This window comes from Lagopus muta, chromosome 4 (assembly GCF_023343835.1).
Source record: "Lagopus muta isolate bLagMut1 chromosome 4, bLagMut1 primary, whole genome shotgun sequence".
NCBI classification, from domain to species: domain Eukaryota; kingdom Metazoa; phylum Chordata; class Aves; order Galliformes; family Phasianidae; genus Lagopus; species Lagopus muta.
Window position 1 is genome coordinate 62,775,197 of NC_064436.1, and position 23,640 is coordinate 62,798,836.

General features: G+C 36.5%; 1 protein-coding gene across 3 annotated transcripts in view; it reads right to left on the minus strand.

The window, feature by feature from the left end:
* The window catches only part of CFAP99 (cilia and flagella associated protein 99), a 49,205-nt gene that overhangs the window by 25,083 nt on the left and 482 nt on the right, over positions 1–23,640 (minus strand). For all 3 annotated transcript variants that reach the window (XM_048942551.1, XM_048942549.1, XM_048942550.1), the window contains exons 2-7: positions 21,781–21,908; positions 15,751–15,895; positions 12,882–12,976; positions 6,433–6,545; positions 4,219–4,393; positions 420–500 (exon numbers count right to left, since the gene is read on the minus strand). In XM_048942551.1, coding sequence (XP_048798508.1) covers positions 420–500; positions 4,219–4,393; positions 6,433–6,545; positions 12,882–12,976; positions 15,751–15,895; positions 21,781–21,900 — 729 coding nt within the window. In that variant the 5' untranslated portion in view covers positions 21,901–21,908. The remainder of the gene's footprint in view (positions 1–419; positions 501–4,218; positions 4,394–6,432; positions 6,546–12,881; positions 12,977–15,750; positions 15,896–21,780; positions 21,909–23,640) is intronic.

A 23,640-nucleotide genomic window follows, 5' to 3' on the forward strand; every position in this document is an offset into this window, starting at 1 on the left:
TTCATATTTCAAGTCTGAACATATTTCATATTTCAAGTCTTGATTATTAAGTGAATGCGTTAAATACCTACATGTACTGTAGAAGTAAAAGAAACAATTTTTAGCTTGTGAAGAAAAAGAAGTAATTGAGTTTCTACTACCTTTCCTAGTTATTTGCATAATCTATCATGTAATTCCTATTTGTGAATAAAAGGTGAACCTACATCCAGACAGTTAATATTAAAATGAAAATGAACAAAGGGTGATAGAACAGATTAGAGAATACAAACTTCATGACTCTGGGGAAAGAGACAGAAGTTATTAGCTGCAAAAGAAAAAATGTTTCAGATAGAGTTCGATGACTTGTGAAAACTGGTACAAATTGCAGAACAAATGATTAGAAGAAAGAAAAGAACATAACAGGTACATAATATACTTACTTCTGCTTTCTGGCGATTTTTTGTTTTGATTTTCTCCAGTTGCTTTTTTTCCCTTGGAGGCTTGTAGGTGCTTGGAGGGACCTAAGAGAAAGGCAATAATCTCCACAATATGGAATGTAAAACATTCAAAGTTATATAGCCTTGCAATGAAAACACTGCATTCATCTCCACTATAAATCAGCTGCAGCTATTTTTAAAATACTGTTTATTTTCTATTAGTGCCAACACAGAAGCTGTGGACCGATTCCAATTAGCTGGGACCACCCAAGCTTTTCAGACATGTCCAGTATAAGACAAGACTTGGACAATGGACCAGAAAGAAAGAAAAACATGAAACAAGTATAGGAAAGGCTGAAAAAAAAAAAAGAACACCATAGGCCCTATGAAGGGGGAAAAGCAGATGCTAGAAATGAAAAAGTTCTGTTTGACATCTTATAAACTTGAGCTTTTTAGCAGTTAAAAGTTAAAAGGTGAAGCACTTTGGCACAGGGTATGGCCAAAGTTGAGGGAAGATACATATTTCACAGGTTATTAAATGTCCAGGAACTGCAGGAACTCTTTGAGCTGAAATGTTTGGAATCTGAGAAGGTTGTTGGAGAAAGCAGCAATTAAGCTTGTCTCTGCTGCATGCTCCTCCTACACATCTATGTTTGGTCACTGCTGGAGAAAACACACTGGGCAAAACAAGCCTTTGCTTTGGTCTACTGAGCCTGCCCAGATGTACTTTTGTAAAACGATATAATTGGAGATGTAGCTTAAATGTTTGGAGGTAGAAGACTCAGTCTTAGTCAGAAATTTGGGCAAGAATTCACAGGAATTTAGGAAATGCTACAGATGAAACGAAAAACATACAGTCTGGCTGTCCTATGGCTGAGCAGAAGACTAGGCAGAAGCGGGGAACAGGAGCTGCATGGCTTTCATTACAGCTGAAGCTTCTCAGGGATTTCAGTATTTGCTTAAGCAGAATCTGTAAAAAGACTGGATGTCTCCTTCCTGTGTGGGTGAGACAGTCTACCAGCTTACAGGACATCTGCTTAAATATTTATCTTGCTAAAAATGTTCTACCTCCAATAGAGGTTTCAAAATTAATTCAAGAATTAATGGGAAAAATCTGTAATGGCAATGGGGGCATCCCATCTGGTTTTACTGGACTATATAAAGAGCTATGCTCTGAAAAACTCATGGCACTGATGTACTTTCCATCGCCTCTGCTACCTGACATCATTATCTACAGGCAAAACAAATGCACAGATAGAAAAGGCCAGCAAATAAATGCATGGGTGAGACTACTCAACATCTTTGTGAGCTTTTTAAGTGAAGTAGAACTGAAAGTATTTCCCAGCAATATCTACAATTTTATATCATGCTTTTATGGATGGAGAAATTAAAGCCCAAAGGATTTGCAAAGAGTTGCACAGGCAGTATCAGTTTATTTCACTCTTCCCAATCATGTGCTTTACCTGCAAAACTGCAATCATCTGCCAGTGTAAGCTGAAGATCTGTCCACAGAAAATGCTGTCCATATTACAAGTAATTTAAGGAGGAGACTTTTCAATCAGCTTTTTTAGAAATGATCCTAGCCTTGTAATTTAGCCCTCAGATACCATGGTTATGATAACCAATCAGGCAGACAGATAGACAACAGAGCAATTACCCTTTCTAATAATAAACAATTTGCAGTTGTCAGAAGAGGATGATTACATCACTATAGGCAAATTGTAAATTCCAGCAATAGAGAGACTGGAAAGGCCAAACTGTGCCTACTTAATTCTTTAGTATAGAAAAAGGAGGCTGGGAGTGACACACACCAAGCTTGCCTTTCCCATCTAGCAGTGGTCAGGTTCACCCACGGTTTCTGGATATGCTTCTACCAGAGGTTTATTTCAGGAGCAGGCATCATGAGAATTTTAAGGAAGAACAAAATGGCGTGACGTATCACTGAGCTGACACCGTGCAGAAAGAAACAGAACTACAGGCTTTTCTATGGGGCCCTGAGACAGCAGGGCTATTTAGTGCCTTAAAGGTGCAGAGAAGCAAATATCCAGAGAATGCCAAACCATTTCTAAGAAACTGTTTCAGTTTTGTTTAATCACACCCAAAATACGCACCCAAGTAAAAATTCCTTATGTTAGATGAGGCAATGTCAAACACCAGGAGAATATAAGCTTCAGGAAGAAGTGTTAGAGGAAAATATTGTACAGAATGATGAATAAGCACTCTGAACTTTGGTATTGACCAGAATTCTATTTTTTGGTTGTAAGCGATGCTTATTCTATAAAAAGCTTGTGTTTTTATACATAACAAGATCATGAAGGCAAGTATATTGCTTGCTCTATATATTAGCATTCCTCTTAATAACATACAACTCTCCACCACACAGCATCCAAACCAATATAGTGCTCTCACTATATCTCTACATCTTTCTTGCCATCTGGACTGCCTTCTCAGTCTCTGCTGAATGTTCACGATCTAAAATGGTGATGCTGGCAATAATGTGACAAATCAAAGTGAAGCTTTATTTGCTGAGATAGGCAAAGAGATGGGCATGTCATATGTCACCACTGCACTAATGGTTTTGGATTCACACAAACTATTGCATTTGCAGACTTGGCCAGAATGTAATCCAAATTTTGTATAACCCTAACAATGCAAATGAACTTAGTAAATTAATCTGCATTAAAGCAAATTTATTCTAAGAGGGCCTGCACAGCATAAAGGCATTAAAATGACAGCAACATGACTCATTCTTATACTGATTCAGTAGTTATTAAATGCAGTTTTTCAGAGCCCAGTATTAAGTTGTTCCAATGTAGAATTCCATTAACTGTGTAACACACTACCATTAAATTGCTCTGCTCTCCTAAGATGTAAATGGTATCTAAGAGCATTCAACATATGCATTATTTAAAATCTGAAGTGCTAATGCAAGGTGGCAGATAATACTCAAAACAATGACTTCCAAGCTTACTTCCCACTGCATTTAAATATAGATGATTTTGGAGTCTTTATTAAGTTAGTCAGAGCAACTTAATCCCAAATCCTGTTTGCCTTACCCCAGTGAGGTAACTTAAAACCAACTGTGCGTCTCTGATTTGTACGAAAAACCAACTGTGCGTCTCTGATTTGTATGACTATGACTGAACCAGAATCTTGAACATAAAATAAATAAAATAAAAGCTTACCATTTCAAAGACAAACTCATCTCTCATTTGTATGTGAGCAATAAATTTCAACAGAAAAAAGAAAATTTAGAGATTCAACATTAAAACAAATAGTGAGAAATAAAATTCCACCCCAGTTGCAAAACTGGAGTCCATCTCATCTCCACTGAAATTGCTTTGCTATTTGTTTTAACAAGTTCATCTAAAATATCCTGCTAGTTTATAATTCTTTTTTCACTTGAATATTTTTTCTTACCTGCTTCACTGCATTATCCAAAGCAAGCATTTTACAAATCCAAGGACTACCACAAATTTTTATATTGTACTTTCATCAATGTGTATCCACTGTGTAGTCCTACCTCCAAAAGATGCAAAACAACTATAGAAAACAACCATTCCCCTTTCCTTTATTTGGTCTACAGTTTGCTTATGCAAGATTCACTGAAATGAAAAGCATTAGTTATTTTTATAGGAATCTGACCTTCAGTAACACTGAAATTGAAATGAATTCTTGTTCGTCTGTCAAAGGTTCCAGATTTTCTACAATTACTTTGAAAGAGGCCATTAAATTGCTTACCATGATTTTGTGCACAAGAACACACAAACCACAGTGTCTCACAAAGCATAAAAAAACTCACAGGGGGACTTTTTTCCAGCACTTGTATTGGCAGAGGTACAGGAATGGCACGTGGCTTGGGAACAGTCAAATTAAATTCCTTTGGCTGAGTGACCGTTGATATTTTGACGTCAGTAGTACGACTGCTTAACTTATCTGCAAGTTGTTCTATCAGTTGCTGTACTTTAGGCTGCCATCTTCAAAAAAAGAAAAAAAAGATTTTTAAATTCTGTTTCATTTTTTTTTCTATTGTACTTACAATACAGTATTTGCAGTCAACACTTGTGTGAATTCTGTAACACTTTACACCGCTGTTTTCTTCCTACAAACCCATTAATTTCTACTTATGATTTAGTTGGATTGTGCTATTCCACCTCTTAGTAGATGCTGGTCCAGAAATAAAATAGCCAAAGTTTCTTCTGAATAAGCAACTGTGTTGCCATCTTATTTTGCAACAAGATGGCTATGAAACAGCAGATTGGCTTTCAGAAGCAGAGTAAATATAGATGAAGAGAATATGGACAGACAGAGGTCTCAGTATTACCACTGTCATCATCTGACAGAGTATGCACAGATCATCTCACAGCACATGCAGGTCAAATTAAAAAACAACAACAAATAGAATGATGTAAGGAATTTGGTGGAATTAGCAAATGAACCCTCAAAACAAGTTGGTGCCTGTAGGGCAGTTGAGGTGACTTTGATTTCTCTGTGTTTGGATTTTTGACTACATAATGGTTCAAACTTCTTCCCAGGAATGACAGGAAGGTACTGAATTCAAGGTGGCATACAAACAAGCTATCACAGGGCTGATTTTGTTCACAGCTTAATATAGGCTAATTTTTGTTCAACCTGTATTACACATGCAATGGAGTTTTCCCAAAATGTAAGAATCAGATAACTGCAAATTTATTGTGACTTCTTCGTGTGAGTATTAGCTTAGCCACTACTGCCACTGTGGGATGAGGCTTATGAGTACCTCCTGAAAGTAACAAGGCTTTTATATCAACCTCATATTTCAATGAACTTAAGTTACTGAAGTAACTAAACTGACCAGTGCATCCTCAGGCCCTTGAAAGAGGTTTCAATTCTAGTAACAAAGTCAGGTCTTTAACATTCTTGTACAACTTACATTTGTTTGTAGGCAAAATGTGTACTTATTATACTGAATGGGACTGTGTGCAAATGACAGTTCTCACAAGCCTACTATTAATGAAACACAAGCAACAGATAACACCGCTATTCTGTATTTCGCATCTTTATAATATTGCTGGAAGAATACTTTATAATAACAATTATTACACAAGAATATATTGAGCCAAATTCTGACTTCAGGTATGTCTCTGTAATTATTGTAGTATGCATTGGAGTTGTATTTCAAGCCCAATCTGTAGTATTACATTTACTAATTTCACATATTCTGTAAGGTATTACAGGGTTAATTCTAGTGACTGATACTACAGAACTAGACACAAATTCTTTTTCAGCTGGCACTGTTTATAACAGTTCTAACAGCGTTTGCCATTATTTGAGGTAATCTCTATTGGAGTGACGAGGAGATGTGATTGCAGCCACCCAGGTGTACCCAAGTTAGCTTTAATTTATCTGCCCTGAGTGAAAACAAGAGCTAAAAAGTGACACAAGTTGCTGAGTAACTGAAATACAGGTACTCTTCTTCCATGTGAAAATGTTCCAGCTTAGCAAAGGTATTCATGCTGGTCTTTCTCCACCAAAGCAATGTGTGGTCACATCTGGCCCCATCAAGCATTTAAACCATTAAGTGATGCTGCAACTGTATACATGAATAATAATTTAAAAATACTCGTTTACACACGTACCTGATTTGCTCAGAAGGGGTTTTACAACCGCCTGCTTAAACAAATCTGAGCACAAAGCCAAGCTCTTTTTCATGTTCTTAATGTCATACAGATGTTGAAGTGACTTATGAGACTGGACTCGCTCCCTGAGAGAACATGAACCTGCTGGTGCGATGTTTGATCTATTCATGGGCAATAAGAAACTAATTTAGAACAGCTGTGGAGGGACTTCTCTATGAGAGAACCTTGCCTCTGGGCAACTAAAAGGGATTACTATGGTCTCATGAAGACAAGAAAGGTTCTCAGTGACTTAATTGGGAAAAATACCTTAAAAGCAAATTGAATTTTCATCAGAAGGTTTCTGTATTGCATTTAAACTCTTGAGGTGAGCACAGGTTCCTTAAGTACTGACTGCTTACCTCAGCAGTGGATCGATCCAGTTCTCCTTTACATACAGCGAATCATACAGCTGACTCCATTCATCTTTTATCCATGTGTTCAAATACAAGGCATTGAAGAAGAATCTAAGAAACTAGTAACAAGTGATTTATTTTCAATATGCTTATTAAAGGTATGAGGTATGTAAAACTACCAAAAAACCCTCAAACAAACAAGCATGATTGTTTACAAACACTGCTGAAGAACTTGGTTTTATTATACCCTATATTATAACCATATCTGCTTGATATTTGTGTGTCTTTAGTTCTGCTTGGAAAGCCTCATGATCTTCTATTTAATGAAACATTAACAGATACTAAAATATTTTAATGGCCTAAAAAAAATCTAGTGGCTACAGCACGGAGATGTTTTGATGCATCTTTAAGCTGATCCAAACATTGTGTAATACAAGTTTTCATTAGAAAATAAAGTAATTGCTACTCCCAAACACTGATTTTAGTTTCATTACACAACAGAGTTTTGAAGACTAAAATACGTGCAGCCAACTCCTGATTATCTGTAGCTGGGTGAGCCATGGTGCCCCAAAATATCTTAGGCCTGGCAGTGCACCTGAATTACTTTGGATCCTTTCAGTTCCCTGGGAACTTTGCAAGGAGAACTGGTGAGATGTACAGTAGCTGCTATACGATGTGGTCATTTTTAATCGAAATAATTAATGGGCATATTCCCATTAAACTAGGAAGATTCAATTTGGCAAATATTAGAAATATAAATTATACAGCTCTACATGTTTGAGAAGTAACAACATTCGAACGTCTGATTTCCAGTGGAGCTCACCAGAAGGTTAAAAGCATTTCTTTAAAATCTGAGCTCTTCAAACAGACTTTTGAAACCCTCTTGAAAATGGCACTCAGATCCAGCATGTATCATGGACATACAAATTTCAAATTTGAACCTGAACTTTTTCATTACTGAAATGAAAAAATGCCTGGCAATCATAGAATCATAGAACATCTGGAAGTGGAAGGAAGCTGAGTATCACACCAAAATAATCCCAGTGACAGCAAAAAAGCCCTAAATAATACAGACACTGTGGGACATACTGGAAAATTGCGTGCAGTCACTTGAATAGCATCCAGTGGAGACTGCAGGTCTTATTATTTCAGATTTGGTTTCAGTCCTTTCTTATTTGGGTTGTTTGCTACAGATCCATACAGGTCTTTGTATAGAGTTTCTGTTCCAGAGGACTAACAGGCAGCTTTTTAATTCACAGGTGGTGCCCAGCTCAAGATGGGTTAGAACCTCATGAATTACTCAGCTATAAACCATATAGTTTTGGCTGTAGCTGTTTGCTGCAGAAGTTACAAAAGCACAGAAGGTCTTCTACTTTATATCTGTAGACTTCTGATAATTTCCAAGGAATCAACCTGTAAATTTTGTCTTATTTTCATCTATTCATCTTTTGGTAGAGTCAAATGTCTTATCAGCAACTGAATGACAACTGAATAAAGTGATTGTTAACACCTTGGATTCCCGTTCATGTCTAGAAATTACTGTTTTTCCCCCAAACTGCAGATGCTGATTTTTCACTACCTAGAAGAATACACTTAATGTCTAAAAGCAGGACTATAAACTAAATGTTGAATTGTGAAGGCTTTTTTTTTTTTGGTTTTTTTTTGGCTGTTGCCAGGTTCAGTGGAGTTTGCCAAGTGTATGATAAGTATTTCATCCTATTGTTTTAGCAACTCATTTGTTCTCCTTACGGAGGATCTTTCTCTGTAATACACGTGTTCAGTTTCATTTTTCACATAGCACAATCATTTGTGCTTATGCAATGTAAAAAGAAAATGCTGAAAGTCTAGACAGTGGACAAGTCTCCAAGAGTACCAATGCACTGCATATGCACTACTTCTAGCAGATACAACAACAAATTTTACATTCAGGTATCCCAGTGCAGATATGATTATAGACCCAGAGCATCGTGTCCATTGCCAAAGTACTTCTCTTACCTTATGGAAGGCCCTGACTATACCCAGAGTTTATAAAAAAATGTATTTTTATATCCCTTGTAAACAAGTATACATACAAGGGAAGTATTGAACATGAGCTATACTTAAAAAGAAGCAGACTCTGAGATGAGAAGTTAATTTCAAATTTGTGAGTATTCAGAGTCTTTATAGAGAAGCTGCTGTGGAAATACTACAGGTGGTGTTTTATAAATCCTCCAGTTCTCTTTCATTGTCTTTCATTAATTTGAACTCCTCTTCCCTGTCTGTTTCCCCAGTATTCTTCTTTTATAGCCGACTCCATTCTCAGAGCCTTCAATCAGTTTTCTATTATGTTGCCCCATGAAACTAAGCCTCCGAATTATTGTAATCTGAGCTCTTCCTGTCTGATCTTTTCTGTCCAGGTCTTCTAAATGTTTGCTTTAATAATCTTCTACAAAGTACTTGCAGCTACCTCTCCAAGGCAGATGAAACTAATAAAAGCATATATTTTGTGATTTCTCGTTGTTGTATTAAGCAGCTGAGTATGATCATTGAGGTCTCCCACTGCAACTCCAGTCATGTACTCATTATTAACATTTCACACCATGTTAGGACAAATGGGTAATTCTGTGATGGATGGATGCTATGATGTATTCCTGTGAGGCAAAGAGAGTGGTTAACTGTATAATCAGACACAGATATTGTGATGCATATTTTAGCCTTCTGTGTTTTAGTTACAATCCACAGAGAACTGCTGTGAGGATATGCCCAAAATGCATCACGTGGGAAAAGGCCTTGGCTGCTGCCCTGGAACAGTTAACCAGGCAATGCAGGGAATACCAGTGATTATGCAGGGATTGCCAGACATTGGTTCTGACCCTAGGCTGCCTGGGCCCAAGTCCACAGTCTTGGCTTTTATATTTCACATTACAAACAGCAAACCTGGGCAGAATCAGACCCACAAAACAACAGCAGATTTTGTTGCTTAGCAATAGAAACTTCTGTGTTTTGTGAGCTGAATTACTAGGAAATTACCTTACATTTCTGTTTTGTCTTTGGTCACACGTGAGCGGGTGGCAACCCCAATATAATAGTTCTTTCCTTGTATAGCAGCAAAATACAGTCTAAAGTTCTCAGATTTCTGTTCAGTTGTTATCAGTATCTGTCTCCTTAGTGAATACACCAGGCAGTCATTTGGATAACAGCATTACTCTGCTTACTTCCCTGTCCTGAATGTTCACAGTCCAAAGGTTTAACTATTCACTGAGCAAGATGAGCTAGATTCATTTCTTCTCTGAAAGTGGTGGAATTACACCAGAAATTATACCCATTTTTACAATTTTAACTTCCTTTGGCTGTAGTAATGCATTTGTACAGATGGGCTGAATTAATTCTTGTGAGAATTTGAACATGTTCTGCTAATATTCTCTTTATATGTATTTTACCCAGTGGAATTATTTCTAAGAAGAAAATTAAAAAATGGGACATTTCCTCATTTGAGAGCATCTTCACATTCACAGCCATTTACATTCATGATATAAGCTTTTGATTCATTGATTCAGTCAAGGAAATATCTGCAAGAAACAGTAGATTCATTCTCTCTATGCAGGTCAGCCACTACCTGAGAATGAGATTACTTTGGCTGCACACAACCACAGCTATCTGTTGTACTGGCAAAGGCAATCAAGGACCTTCCTGTCCACTCCTCTTTTCCTGTTGATTCTTTCCCTCTTATTCTTCACTTGAAGTTGAACCACTTGTAAGCTTTCCTACCAAGAAATGGACAACTCCAGTTTGAGAATCCTGAGTTAAATGTATGCAGAAAAGTGTCTTAGCATGATCTCAGGTCCTTCTGCCACTGTTTGACCTTCTGTCCTTATATCCTTGAGGAGGATGATCTTGTCCTACCTCCTACTGACCCTTTCCTACTATTCCTATCTCATAACAATAGAAATAATTTTTCTATTTTAATTTTACTTGCTGATCTCAGAAGTTCTTTACAAATGACTTCAGAGCCACTGGTAACAACCAGAACAGAATAGAATGAAACCTATTCTTAAATGCTACAGGGAATGCATTTTCTATGGGGCAAGTATGAAATTATAAATGTTTACTTCAACATTTTATATCAACAGTGTCTTTCCTCTATCGTACAAACCCTAAAATTTTATCACAAAAATAAAATAATAAAATGTATGAATAATTAAGCATGAAAATAGACTTTAGTTAGCAATGCATAACTAAGTTGTTCAAGAACAATCCTGCTAAGTTTACAAAACTGGGTTTTATCTTATGATTCTGTAAGTATACAACCACAAAGAATTCTTGTATATATTCTTAAAAGTATAGAATGTGATCCTATGATTTTCTGTTCAAGCAGATGAATGTGTGTGAACAAGGTAGTATTATTATTCTGCCTGGAAAATACTTGAAGGCACCAGTCATAGGGAAACACTGAATTTCATTCAAATGGATTCTGTCATGCAGTGCTCTAAGAAGAAGGTTTACTCAAACCAGTAGATCTCATAAACGTAGTGCCATTAATTTCATGAAAGCTACTCGTTTGTATATGGTTTATCTGCATGATTAAGGAAATTCCAGTCAGCCTGTGATATGCAGAAACATTTATCTTTTAACTGAAATACATCTTTTCTAAGTAAATATGTGTGAACAATTATTTTCTACCTCAGCTGAACATAGGCACAACAGTCATCAGGCAATATGTACAAGTCAGCATCCTGATGGAGAATCCCAAATTGCTGACAACTTCAGGCTGTTGCTAAGGCTGTTAATCTGCCTCTGGCTGTTTTTTGTCTCGGTTGCTGGGGGACCAAACACTGCTTCTAAATCCTGTACTGCAGGTGCATCAGTATAATCTAGTTTTACTTTGCAGGCAAAGGACCTCTTCTAATGGAAGAAAGGAAAACCTAGGTACCATGGTGATGAGGATCTGATAAAATACTTAAGCAAACATCTACAGGAGAAAAAAATGTAGTAGGTGCAGATCATCACATGTGCAGCACTTCCCTACCAGACAAAAATCATTCCAGACAAGAAAGGAGAAACTGTCTGAAATAAAACATCATGGTAGTGACAACGTATACATCTGGGTGAATGGAATCAACAAGAGATAACTGGTATGAAGTGGGAAGATTGTGTTGCTAGCTGAATGAGCTCAAAATGCATCCAATCCAGTGGCTTGTTTCTAAGATGTTTACTAAAGAAGATGCTGGGAGAGCATTTTAGAGAGAGTGATTTGTCTGTCTATCAGATTAAGGTAATTCTTCTAGCCACTTGTTTGGGTTTTTCTTCTAACAGTTAATGAAATACAGAATTTTGTTCTCTGAATGGAATTAATAAAAAACAATCCATGCTAAATACATGAAAGCAAAGTGACCAGAATGTTCCTAAAAGCATTATGCAGACAACCTAACCTTCCTTCTTCCTACATAATACAAAGCAACTGTGCTCATGAGAAAGATACAGCCATCCACATGAACATTCAATGCTCAGAAAAAAGAGAAACATCACCTTTTGAGTACTAATGATTAAAATTTGGCTGTTCCCCAAATCTCACATGTATATAGAAGACTATGTTATTTGCTATTCAAACACTGTGTTTATATGTGCTTTGCAACACCCACATTGTCACAGTTAACACAAGTATGTCACCAGTAATCTAATTTTTAGCTTATTTTCCCAAAAAAGCAGGGCTTATGAGAAAGCATTGCCAGCCAGTTTATCCTTCTCCCTCGCATTAAAGCATAGCTTTTAAGATAGTCAGTGCCTTCAAACATCTTTAAAGAGAAGCAAAAGATATTTACATTTTTATAAGTTTCATGGAAACCAGCAAACAAGTACAGGAGAGAAATCCAAGCTGATTAGGGGGGAGGAAAAGCAGGCAGAATTTTCTTTCTGTTTGGCAGCAATGGAACGATCAGTTGTATATATTTTGTAATGATGTACTTTGATGTAATTTGATGTAAACGCATAAATCCAACCTAGAAACTCTGCTTTTTCTGGAAAAGGGGAAAAGCATTGGAAGGGCAGTAGGATTAATCATCAAAGTGGGAGTGGGTTGCTTGGGAAAAAAAGAATACAAACTGGCATGAACAGATTCTTCGTGTATGGCAAAAACTTTTTCTATTGCTTAAAGTTAAAGATAGAATGCAAGCAGAACCAAGAGTAAGCCAGAAGGACAACTGTAAATCACATGAACTATAGATCTTGGGATTATTCTACTGCTTTAGACAATAAAAAATACAATTTAACAATCTTTGTTTGAATATGAGGCAGTTGCTGCCTAAGTACAGAAACTCAAGATTTCTGTAATAACAGAATAATAATTTCTATTTAATTGCTGAATTACAACTGAAAACTAATTTCTCCATTTAAATTATACTGAAAGTTGAAATTATCTGATTAACCAATTACAATGAAGAAAACACTAATTAGTGAAGAAAAAATTGTACTGTTATTACCTTATGCATTTTTACAGTGTCTAGAGATTTCACAATTCTGCTGAAGTGCTGAAGACCAAGCTCTTCGAGTTGAAAAGTCGCCAAATAGCAAATAACTGCCAAAAGAGAAATATATTTAAAATGCAACAGGAAAGTCTGGTGTACCCTCTGCTCAGCATGCTCTAGGACTTTAATCTTAAATACTCATCAATACTGCTTATCTAACTGGGCAATACAGTGCTTGACAGTTAGAAATTGTAAAAGAAAAGTTATCATATTCAGCTTATGCTTATTATTTGCATTGTGACTATGCTGTGGTTCATATAAATCTGTTACCTGTCTCTTGAGTTAGATCTAAGCTAGCATAGATTTTCAGTTTTATGAAGAATTTATAGAGAATTCAATGCAAAAATTGTAACAGTTATCCAATTACACTAAAAATGTAAAACAACAGTAGCTATCCAAAAAGTACCCAAGATAGAGATCATCCTGATACCTGCAAATATCTGGGAGATCTATTAGTGCAGAACTTGGAATCCTCTAAGATCTTGCCATGCTTTTGAAGACATTTCACTGTGTCAACCTCATTGCTATAAGTTAAGCAGCTCTGTCAACCTCTAAATGCTTGTTTCCTTTATCTGCTTTTACTTCCTGGCATTTCTTCTCTGGGGCAAATACATGCACACAGCCAAGGTGAATCAGATTGTGGATTTTAACCTGAAACAGTTTCATTCTCAGTTTGCTGATTGGTGGCTAAAAGTTTGTTCTAACTCACGGGGGTGAGAGCAGGAGGGCAGTGGGGATAAGGGCAGCCCATGTCTTTGGGCAGTTGTATTATCCAATACACCAAGTACATGCATATTCCATCAGTGAAATTCCATATCATTCTAGCAATAAGGCAGGATATCAGGAGTCAAATGGCTCCTAAGAGGCATGACTGAAAAGTTGCTGAAAGAATTAAATTGTTATAAACAGCTCTCTTGTGATGTAGTGAACATTTTCGTATACGTATAAGAAAAGTCGTTCTGGTAAAATTTAAAGTAAAGAAAAATAAACTAAAAAGTTTGTAGTGGATTTCTCAACATATTCAACATATTCTGTTTTTAATATTTTTAGTGAGGATACCTATTCCCAAATCACAGTTTATGGTACAAAACAAAAATTCTAAACATAAAAATTCTAGTATTTCATTTCCCTTTTATTTGCAAGTGACTATTTTGCATAGATATTACAATTTTTGTTTTTATTCTAAATTACAATTATGGCAAATTTTAAAATTGTGGAATTCTCTGAGAAATCCAAGTCTGATTCTCTCATCTTCTTCTGGCACGTATGCAGTTTGATAAAGGAGGAATCAGTTCTTTGAGATTTCAACGAGCCTGCAAAGTTCACAAGCTTCTGTATCAGCTTTTACTTGACTATATTCACTTGCATCAGTCAGACTTCACTCACACTGCAGTATTTTAGCTGCCACCAAACCAAGAAATTCTGACCAAAATGCTGCAACAAACTCAGTGTATCATCAGGCTTCAATCTTGTGTTTTAGCATAGCAACACATTTAAGCAGTCTTAGTAGAATATACATTTATCTCCTACAAGCTTTATTAAATTCAAATCTGCTCACACATAGCAACAGCCTTTATAAGCAGCTTTGATCATTTAAGTGTCAATGCAGCTTGGCAAAGGGAATCACAAGCCGCTTAAAAAAATATAAGCCAATGACCTTAAGCTCTCAACTTGTTGATAAAGGAAAATCTTCTGGGGTCTCCCCTTTGTCTATGATTAATGGAGGCTTTTGAGTGGACCAGTCCTGCCAATCCAATTATAGCAACACTGGGCTTAAAGGTATAATTTACGTGGTCCAGACACTGAAAAACAAAGCTTTGGAGAAATGGAGACAGTGAAGCATTATCATTTAGAAAAAACTCGATCTTCTGTGAATTTTGTCCCTGACATTCCCTTTAGGTTGTTACTTGGTTCAGACTTCAAGTCTTTCCTGGGACTTCGACAGAAGAAACCGGAATTACTGTAGAAATGAAACAGCTTTTAAAACATAAAATGTAGATGTGCTTGTTTGCTATGTTTTAATATTTTCAGTCATTTGGAATGAAGCAGTCTGGACATTACAAAGTACCCCAAAAGAGTCAGTGAACCAATGCCAGCGCAATCCATGATTCCAATTCATTTAGGAACTTTATAACTCAAGCTAAGTGTGTCTGTATTAAATGCACAGCAAAAAAAATTTTAAAAGATGATTTTTAAGTATTTCTCAATGCCTGAAATAGCACTGGGGATAGTACCTACTCTAGCTAATTAGCTCATTCTATCAGATATAGTTGCATTATAACTGATTTTAATTTAGGAACTAGCGTAAGGTAGACAACTGACCTAACACATGGAGACAAGGCATAAGTCTATCCACAGTATTGTGATGACTAATGATGAAGGAACTAATAAATGGATAGAAACAATGGTTTCTTATCCTGTGAGACATGCTGCGCTCCTCAACAGACAGAGCTTTGTTATTCGATTTCATTTCTGAATGGCAAAGGTATTGAATCTCACAGAAAACAATAAAGGAAAACAATGAGCTCTCAAGATACTTCTAGCCAGTGATGTTATTTCCAGCCTGTATGTTACAATCAACCTTATCTTTAGGTATATTCTACTGAATTTTCTCAGATAAATATCCACCTGATACCTGTGAGAGCCCAAACTAAATAACAATTTCAGGATTTAGACATTACAACATTAGGCTATTGGAAAAGCCTATGTATTTCATACTGCACTGAGCACAATACTTCAAATGTAATAATAAGAACTGCACTAATAAAATAATGTTTTTTAAAGATCTGTGTTAAATATATTTGCTGTTTTGAGGAGAGCTTACCTATGTAGAGATTACGCTCAGAAATCAGGCAGTATCTCCCCTCACGAGCAAAAAAGGCATTGACTACTACATCCAGTAAGGATTTATATTCTATGCATCCAGCTAGTGTTTCCAATACAAATTTTTCTTCTGCCACATTAAGAGTCTATAGAGACACAAAATTAATAACAATTATTGTTTCCTGGAAATAAAACATTAGTTGTGTATAAAAAGAAGTACAATCATTTTGAGGTAACTGAAAAACACACATACTGAACAGCTCAGAGGGCTGGCACATCACATTTTTTAAAGAGATTCCTTTTTGGGTAATATTTTGCAAATCTGGAACTGTAGTACGGATTTAGTAACAGATTTTCCCCAGATAACACAAAGTCAAGCAACAAGAAAAAAAATCATAAATGCTAAAATTTGTGTCTTTCTACTGTCCATCAGGCCATGTTCTTACCTTCTCAATTACTCCTCAACTGCTTTCCCCTCAACTACTAGTTGGTTAGCTTTGCAAGCATCTCTCATGAGTGCTCCAGCATGAGAAAGGGCAGATAATGTAAAGGTGAAAGTAACATGCAGCTATCATCTTTTATTGCACTCATCATTGAAATTCATCAAAGACAATTAATCTGGAACAATATGCCTCCAGAAACAACCTCTCTATCTCAAATATTACAGCTTATTATCTGTTTTGTTGTGTAAAGCATAGTAAGCTTATAAGAGTATATTGGACAGTTCTATCTTTTTAATGTTTGGAAGCCTATATTTCATAGTGTTGAGCAATGGCTGTACTGGATGTAAGTAAAACATTGTAATATGTGTTCACAATGTCATTGTCATAAAAAATATCTGAACACATTCTCCTCATGACAATGAATTTCAGTTTTCCTGATTCCCAAGTGTTTAAGTTCAAAAAGAAGGATCCTGCCTGTGCATGAGATTGACTGACTCACGTAGGAATATGTGCTGACTGGCATTATCTCTGCCTTTTGAGAGATTTCCAGTGCCCTTAGTCTGCTTTTGGGGGCATATTTTCCCTGCTCCTTGTCACTTAACTGTAGCTGGGAATGGGTCAAGTTGCCTCGAGAACAGAAGAGAATGTGTCAGAAAGCTTAAGCTTAGGATTTGTGAACACAAACAATGTTCAAAATTTGTTAGTACTACAAATACCATAAATTAAATGGAGAAGTATCTGCAAAAAGCAAGCCTTGCCAGTGTGGGTGCATGATAATAAGCATGACAATAGGAGCTGTTTAGGGGGGGTCAGAAAAGGATGGGTAAGGAAAGAAAGAAAAGTTCTTGTTTCTGAAGGGAAGGAAAGGAAGGGAAGGAACATCAGCCATGCCCTGCTTGAGACCCCTCAGAATAAGGATTTAGTTTAAGGTGAAACAAACATTTATGGAAGAAGATAATATTTGATGAAAAGATAAAATAGCTTTCACCTCCTGAGAGGACTGTGCAATTTCATGTACTGATCTTGCCTACTTCTAGGCAGAATATGCACGTTTTGCAGATGCTCTCTGATTAATTTATAGCACTTCTGATATCAGTGCTAGTCTCTCCAGGGGTCTAATCAAAATGCCATGAAAATGAAAGAAAATATCCCCACTGACTTCCTTGGGGTTTGGATCAGTTACCAGAACTGAGTCCTCTTTCACCCCTGCAGTGAGTGAAAATGCTTCTAGCCATTGCAATAGGGAAAAAAGCTTTAGGATGTTAGGATATAAATAGGAGAATGCACTGCTTCTACTATTTACAGTCTATATTGCAGACAGCAGCTAGTATTTTCATGTAACAATGCTGATCATCTCAAAGAGGTACAGTTAAGGCTATGTTCCCTTGTACTTATTAAGTTACATGAGCAGGATGTTGCAGAAAAATCAGATTCCATCCTTTTCTTAGAAAGATCATAACATGCATCTATTTCAGTGAGCGATAATACAAACTAGATTCGACTAGATTAGATTTTTTCCACTGCATATATCAAAATAATCTTCCATTAAATTATTTTCATACCAAAAAATAAACCAGTGACATTTGACATTTGGAGATTTTACTCACAGTTGAGTGGGCATGTGTGAGACATACAGCTGAACCAACACAAATGAGAACGATGAAGGTTTATGCCAAATTACACCATGTTCTTGCAAATGGAAAGCTCATAAACAGGTTCCTCTTGCTATCAATATCAGAGGAATAAAGGAGTAGAACAGTGGATATGGAGTGGCTACTCCAGCTTTCTAGTAGGTGAGGTTTATAAAGGTCATATGGTGGGTCTGATCTTGCAATTCTAATTGAAGCAAATAATTCTGCTGAAAATAAGGTGAGTTATTTACACAGAGAAAGGCACAAATATTGCATGGCAGATTCTGTATTAGAGTGTGTCTTGTTATCATAGCAAAATCTTGATTCTAGCAGTCAGTTGGAAGAAAAACTGCCTGTGATGATTCAGTTTGATGCAAAACTTTTTTCCCTTCAAAATGAGCAGAAGCAGTTTTTATAGAAAGCCTGATAAAATCGTGCCCTTATGTAAAATATACTTGATGAAGGATCTCTATGGATGCGGATCATTTTTAATAGATTTAATTGAAGATACTTAATAAAAAGAAGGGGCTTTAATAAACAAAAATGAAGATATTATCTGGAGGGCATCAACTGATGGGAAGAGTATTAAAAAGCATTTAGGAAGATGAGCAAAGAGAAGCAGTGTTTGCATTCAAACAAAGAATAATAGAAATGAACATGTAGTTTTGAATGTGAATATCCATAATTTAAAGAACCAAGACAGATTTAAATAATTAGGTTAATGTGTTTTCCAGGCAACTCCAAGTGAACTCTGTTTTAATATCAGTGAGGTCATAACACTGGAACAAGAGCATTTATATGCACTTACTATTTGTTTTTATGAGCTTTGAAGGCCATAACAGACTCTTTGAGATCAAAGGTGAAGGCTGGCTTGTTGCAACTAGGAGTCACACATCGTGTAATGAAGGAACCCACGTTCCTGAAAGTATTCCCAGTGAAAAACAAGTCCACTGTTGTGTTCCAAGCATTATAAAATACTATGCAATAAACGCAAAGATTGTAAATAGCTGAATTACAAGGCAAAGTGTAATTTCTTTCCTAGAAGAAAATCACGTATGGGAACATAGTGGAAACAATCAACATAAATTCTTTTCACGACATAAAATTAACATGATGCAGAAATAAAATATGTGGAAATTAACACAGAATTTCCTCCAGACTAACTTTTATCATAGCATTCTAATTAGAAGGAACCAAATTTCATTTGTTTTACTCTAAAAACAGAAGGCTAACAATCAGTGAGATTCCCTAACTCCACTTGTTTATAAAAACAAGAAATAGGAGCTGCAAGGGGGAAATGAGACTGGGACAGGCCTTTCTCTTTGGCTTCCTGAGTGGCCTTGGAGAGATGATGCTCTCTCTTGAAAACTGGGTTTTCTAACCTATGAGATTTAGAACATATTCACATATGAATGGAAAATGCACAGTGATACAACAAGAATTTAAACTAAAAAAAGGGAGAGTTAGATTAGATGTTAGGAGGAAATTTTTTACTCAGAGAGTGGTGAGGCATTGGAACAGGTTACCCAGAGAAGCTGCCGTTGATGCATCCCTGGAGGTGCTCAAGGCTGCGTTGGATGATTCCTGTGCACCTGAGGTGTTGGAGCTAGATTAACTTCAGCTATTATGAGCGTCTACATCGCTCCACAAAACTTACTTTGTTCTGAAAGAAAATAGGTTTTGGTATGTAAAATGTCCTCTGCTATCTTCTCCTTACAGTTCCAGGTATCTGCATGTGGCTGTCAGAAGTAATTTGAGGACCTGGCACTTTTCAATACTGGTGTCCATAGTGGCTCCCACAGGCTTGTAGAGAGCCTGGGGAAGGTGCTGAATCTCAAAACATATTCTGGAGTGACTTGTGCATGCTGCCTTTTTATTGTGAAAGAAATAACCTAGCTCAAACGTGTTGGTTTCACTAGGAACAACATCAAACAGCTGGACAACAAGTTAACAAGTATTTTCTGTTATCAACAGGTTATCAAAGAACTAGACAAGATATATCAGGTACCACATTCGAAGGACACGAAGATTAGAAACATACAAATACAATATTTAAAGATACATAATATTAACGAAACACAGTTGATAATGGATGGAATCTGATTATTCTCCCAGGAGATGGAAAACTATTTAACCAAACAGAAAACTCTAATAGAATAGAAAATAGTAACTCGTTGAGAAGTCAAGTCTGATTCACTGGGTACCCACTTAACTGAGTGAAGAGCTGTGTCTTGCCACCATAAGGATTTGTACTTTTGAATCTGACCCTGTTGATTTTTGTCTGGGCAGTAATTAGCAATGTTAGGTTTGCAAATTGTACTGCTCCTACCATGAGACATAAAGGCTCAACTCGAGTGTGGTTTAAAGTGACGGCCTGAATCAGGATCCTAACCAGAAGAAGTTTCTGCTGAAGTCATTAATACCAACTAATTGGTAAGTGGCCAAGCCTGGAGATCATGTGTACAAAAACAAAGTAATATTTTGGGGACCACAAACCTGCTACAAAATTTTCATAGAATTTGAAAGAAGTAAAATGAATTTTCCAGGAGAAATTATAATCACCAATTTGGAAGTGAAACATTTCCTAAAGCTGAATTCTGTATAAAAACAGATCTTATTTTGGTGGATAAATTCCCAGCAAAAATATTATGTAGCAAGTGAAGTGAAATAGAATGTTTTAAACTATCCCAGAGAAAGATTTTTGCCTTATCTATGACATCAGCTATGCTCTGTTTTCTTCTCCATTTGAAAGAGTTTAACAAGAATCCTAACATTCATGATTTTCTAATGGAGTTACTGCTTCTTTTGTCTTTATGCCACCTTTCCTGGGCTGAGAAGAGCGATGCTCTGAATATTAATTTTTACAAGTATTTATTTTGGCAGCAGTGAATTCAGCTGAATTTACCCAGTCTCAGTGAAAAATGAATATTTTGAAACTGGATCAGTTCCCTGATGTAATTCAACACATGAATGCATAAAGAGTTATGCCAGTACAGTGCAAGAGGCAGAAAATAGGTGCCTAACTGGAAACTATTTAAGAAAGCAAATAGTCAAGAAATGCAAATGGATTCAACACCCCTAACTGTGGTCTCCCTATCAGACCTCTCAAGTTTTATATCCCTGTAGTCATTTATGCAGAATGAACACAGAAGAAACTAATTACATGGAATAGCAGCACTTTAGACTTTATTGGCAGAAGTGAAAACGAGTAATTGAGCCACATGGCAGTAGAGAATCAGAGTTCTGACAATGTAGTTTGTTAGTACACAGCACGTACAGACAGCAGTAGGCTGATAATACTAATGTCTTCATGACTTTTTAAAGCTGATTCAACCCACGGGCTGCATCAGCTGAAGTTAGAGTGTCACGAAGGACAAAGAAATGTGAAAAGATGACAGAGCATGGTAAGTAAAGGATTGGAACTGCTGCAGCTACAGGTTGGCAGACCTTGATCTGGTTACTTGCAGTATTACGTTAGAATTGGGTACTCAGTTTACTGCCAGTTGCCTTCTATCTCACTGTTGGGACAATCACTTATGTCCTGAAAGCAAGGATACTTGATCCTGTGAACCAGCTTCTGAACTGCTTTTGTATATATAAATATGTGGTGCTGATGGGAACTTTCATTTGGAAGGAGAAAAGGAGAAAGGCAATGATAAAACAGTTGAGAAGTGGAAGAGAAACTTTCCCTGTGACTGTCAGATTCATTTTAGGACGTGGTTGCTTCCCCCACCTTTTGCTGCTACCCAAGCACGTATTTTTTTTTTTACTTTTCTCTTTTCTGGTGATAACCAGATAACAAGAAATTTGGTCTTAAAATCATGAATGAAAAACATTGGTACTGTAAAAAGAATCTAGGAAAGCTACAACAGTATGTTAGAAAATTGGTAACTTCATATTTAAAATAATTTACTAAAATGTTGTAAATGATGTAAAATGAGATGAAACTTAATGTACCTGCAACATCTTAGCTGATTCATTCCAGAAATCCTCCATGCTCTGATTTTCTGGGTTAAATTTGTTAAGCTGTTGGATTATTATTGTGATATGTTTTCCATGGCTGACCATCTTCACCATGGAGAATCCTATAAATATAGTAAATCATTAATTTTTCATGCCCTCTTCAGTTGTAGCATAATGTATGTTGATAGGCTCATAGAGAAAATGCACTGCAGTAATGTACAAGAGAACATTTAGGTCAAGCTTTCAAAATCACAGTTATTCAGAATTGCTAGCAGGAGAAACGAGAAAACTGTAGAAACATCAATAAAATACACGAGATAATTACGTATTTCTTATTTTGCAAATATCTCAAGAGATCACTAGGTTGATACTTTAAATGGTTTCTGCACCAGGTTACTTGATACAATGTAATTAAATATAATCTTGAGAAAAGCATTAATTTTTGAATGTGGGCTATACTGGTCCTACTCAATACACTGATCTTCCCAGTGAGATGTAAATGAAAACAGAATTTTTAATCTTAAATTCTGTTAGAAATTGTTGTTAACAACCTATTTTTCAAAAAGGAAAAAAAAAAAAAAGGAATGGGAATAGAGGCATGCTAAACACAAGGAAGTCAGCAGGCTGGGCAGCAACGACAACACATAGGTAGCTTCAGCCACTGCCAAGGTCTCTGAAGGCACAGCAGTTTGTTACTTTCTATGCTTCATGTTTTGTTTCAGAAGTGAAAGGACTGTATCTCTCTCAAATGATGTTTTACTCGTAGGTGTGAGAGTTCACAGAGCTGGCTACCTGGATTTTAATGTTTGAGTGATAAGAGCTATAATTCATTAGTTTATACACATGTGTGTGCTGCTGTGTTAAAGACCAATGATAACAATGATCTGGTCTGAAAGTCATTAATCTGGCTTAGCAATCAGAAAAAAAAATGAACACAGAAGTAATTATGTGTGGTGGAAAAATATGTTTTTGAAAATTGTTCTTGCATTTTATATATTTATATTCTGCTGTTGGGAAAGAAAGCTTCATCAAGATGATTCACTGCCACTGTGGTAAAGATAATTCATTTCTTGTTGTAAAAGGATGTTGTAACATTCCCTGATACTGTGTTCTTATACTCTCCTTTCAGCACTATTAAACTCACTCATAATTGCCTAAGCAGTATTTTAATTACTAAAATACTGCTGAAAAGAAAGTGTTTGTCTGTGATTATATGCAATATAGGCATTTGGTTACCTTGTGTGATGAAGACAAAATGTCCAAATTAAATAAATGACCAACAAGACAAGATTGGATCAGGACAAATGATGACAAGTACAGAAGAGGTGTTACAGTGTCTGTGTCGTAGGGACAATCATCGTTTCTCCCTTCCTCTGCAGAACATTACACGACTCTCTGTACCTGCCAAGGTTCTTACACTCACAAGGAATTCTGGATAAGGGGGAGAGAAATACCTCTGCACTCATTCAGACTGAATCATAATTCAGGCTCCAACAGCTCTCCCAGTGACAAATACTTTTTCTCCTAGCATAGTAGAAAATGAGTTTGAGCTCTCATCCTTTGTACATGCTGATATTCCTTCCTTTCCCTCCCTCTCGAGTGCTCTGGACATAGAGGGGCTCTTCCCTTGTGAACGTATTTAAACAAACTGCTGTGATTATCATCCTGTTTTAAAGCATATAATACATAAAACCCCAAACTAAACGTATTGAGTTACGGAGTGCATCCATACACTTAGGAGAAAATGCTAACTGGTGTATGACAGAAATTAGACCTGAAGAAAACGTTGTCTTCCATTAGCTAATACAGAACTCCTGTTAAAGGAGGAAGCCGAAGTGGCCATACTTTACAGCA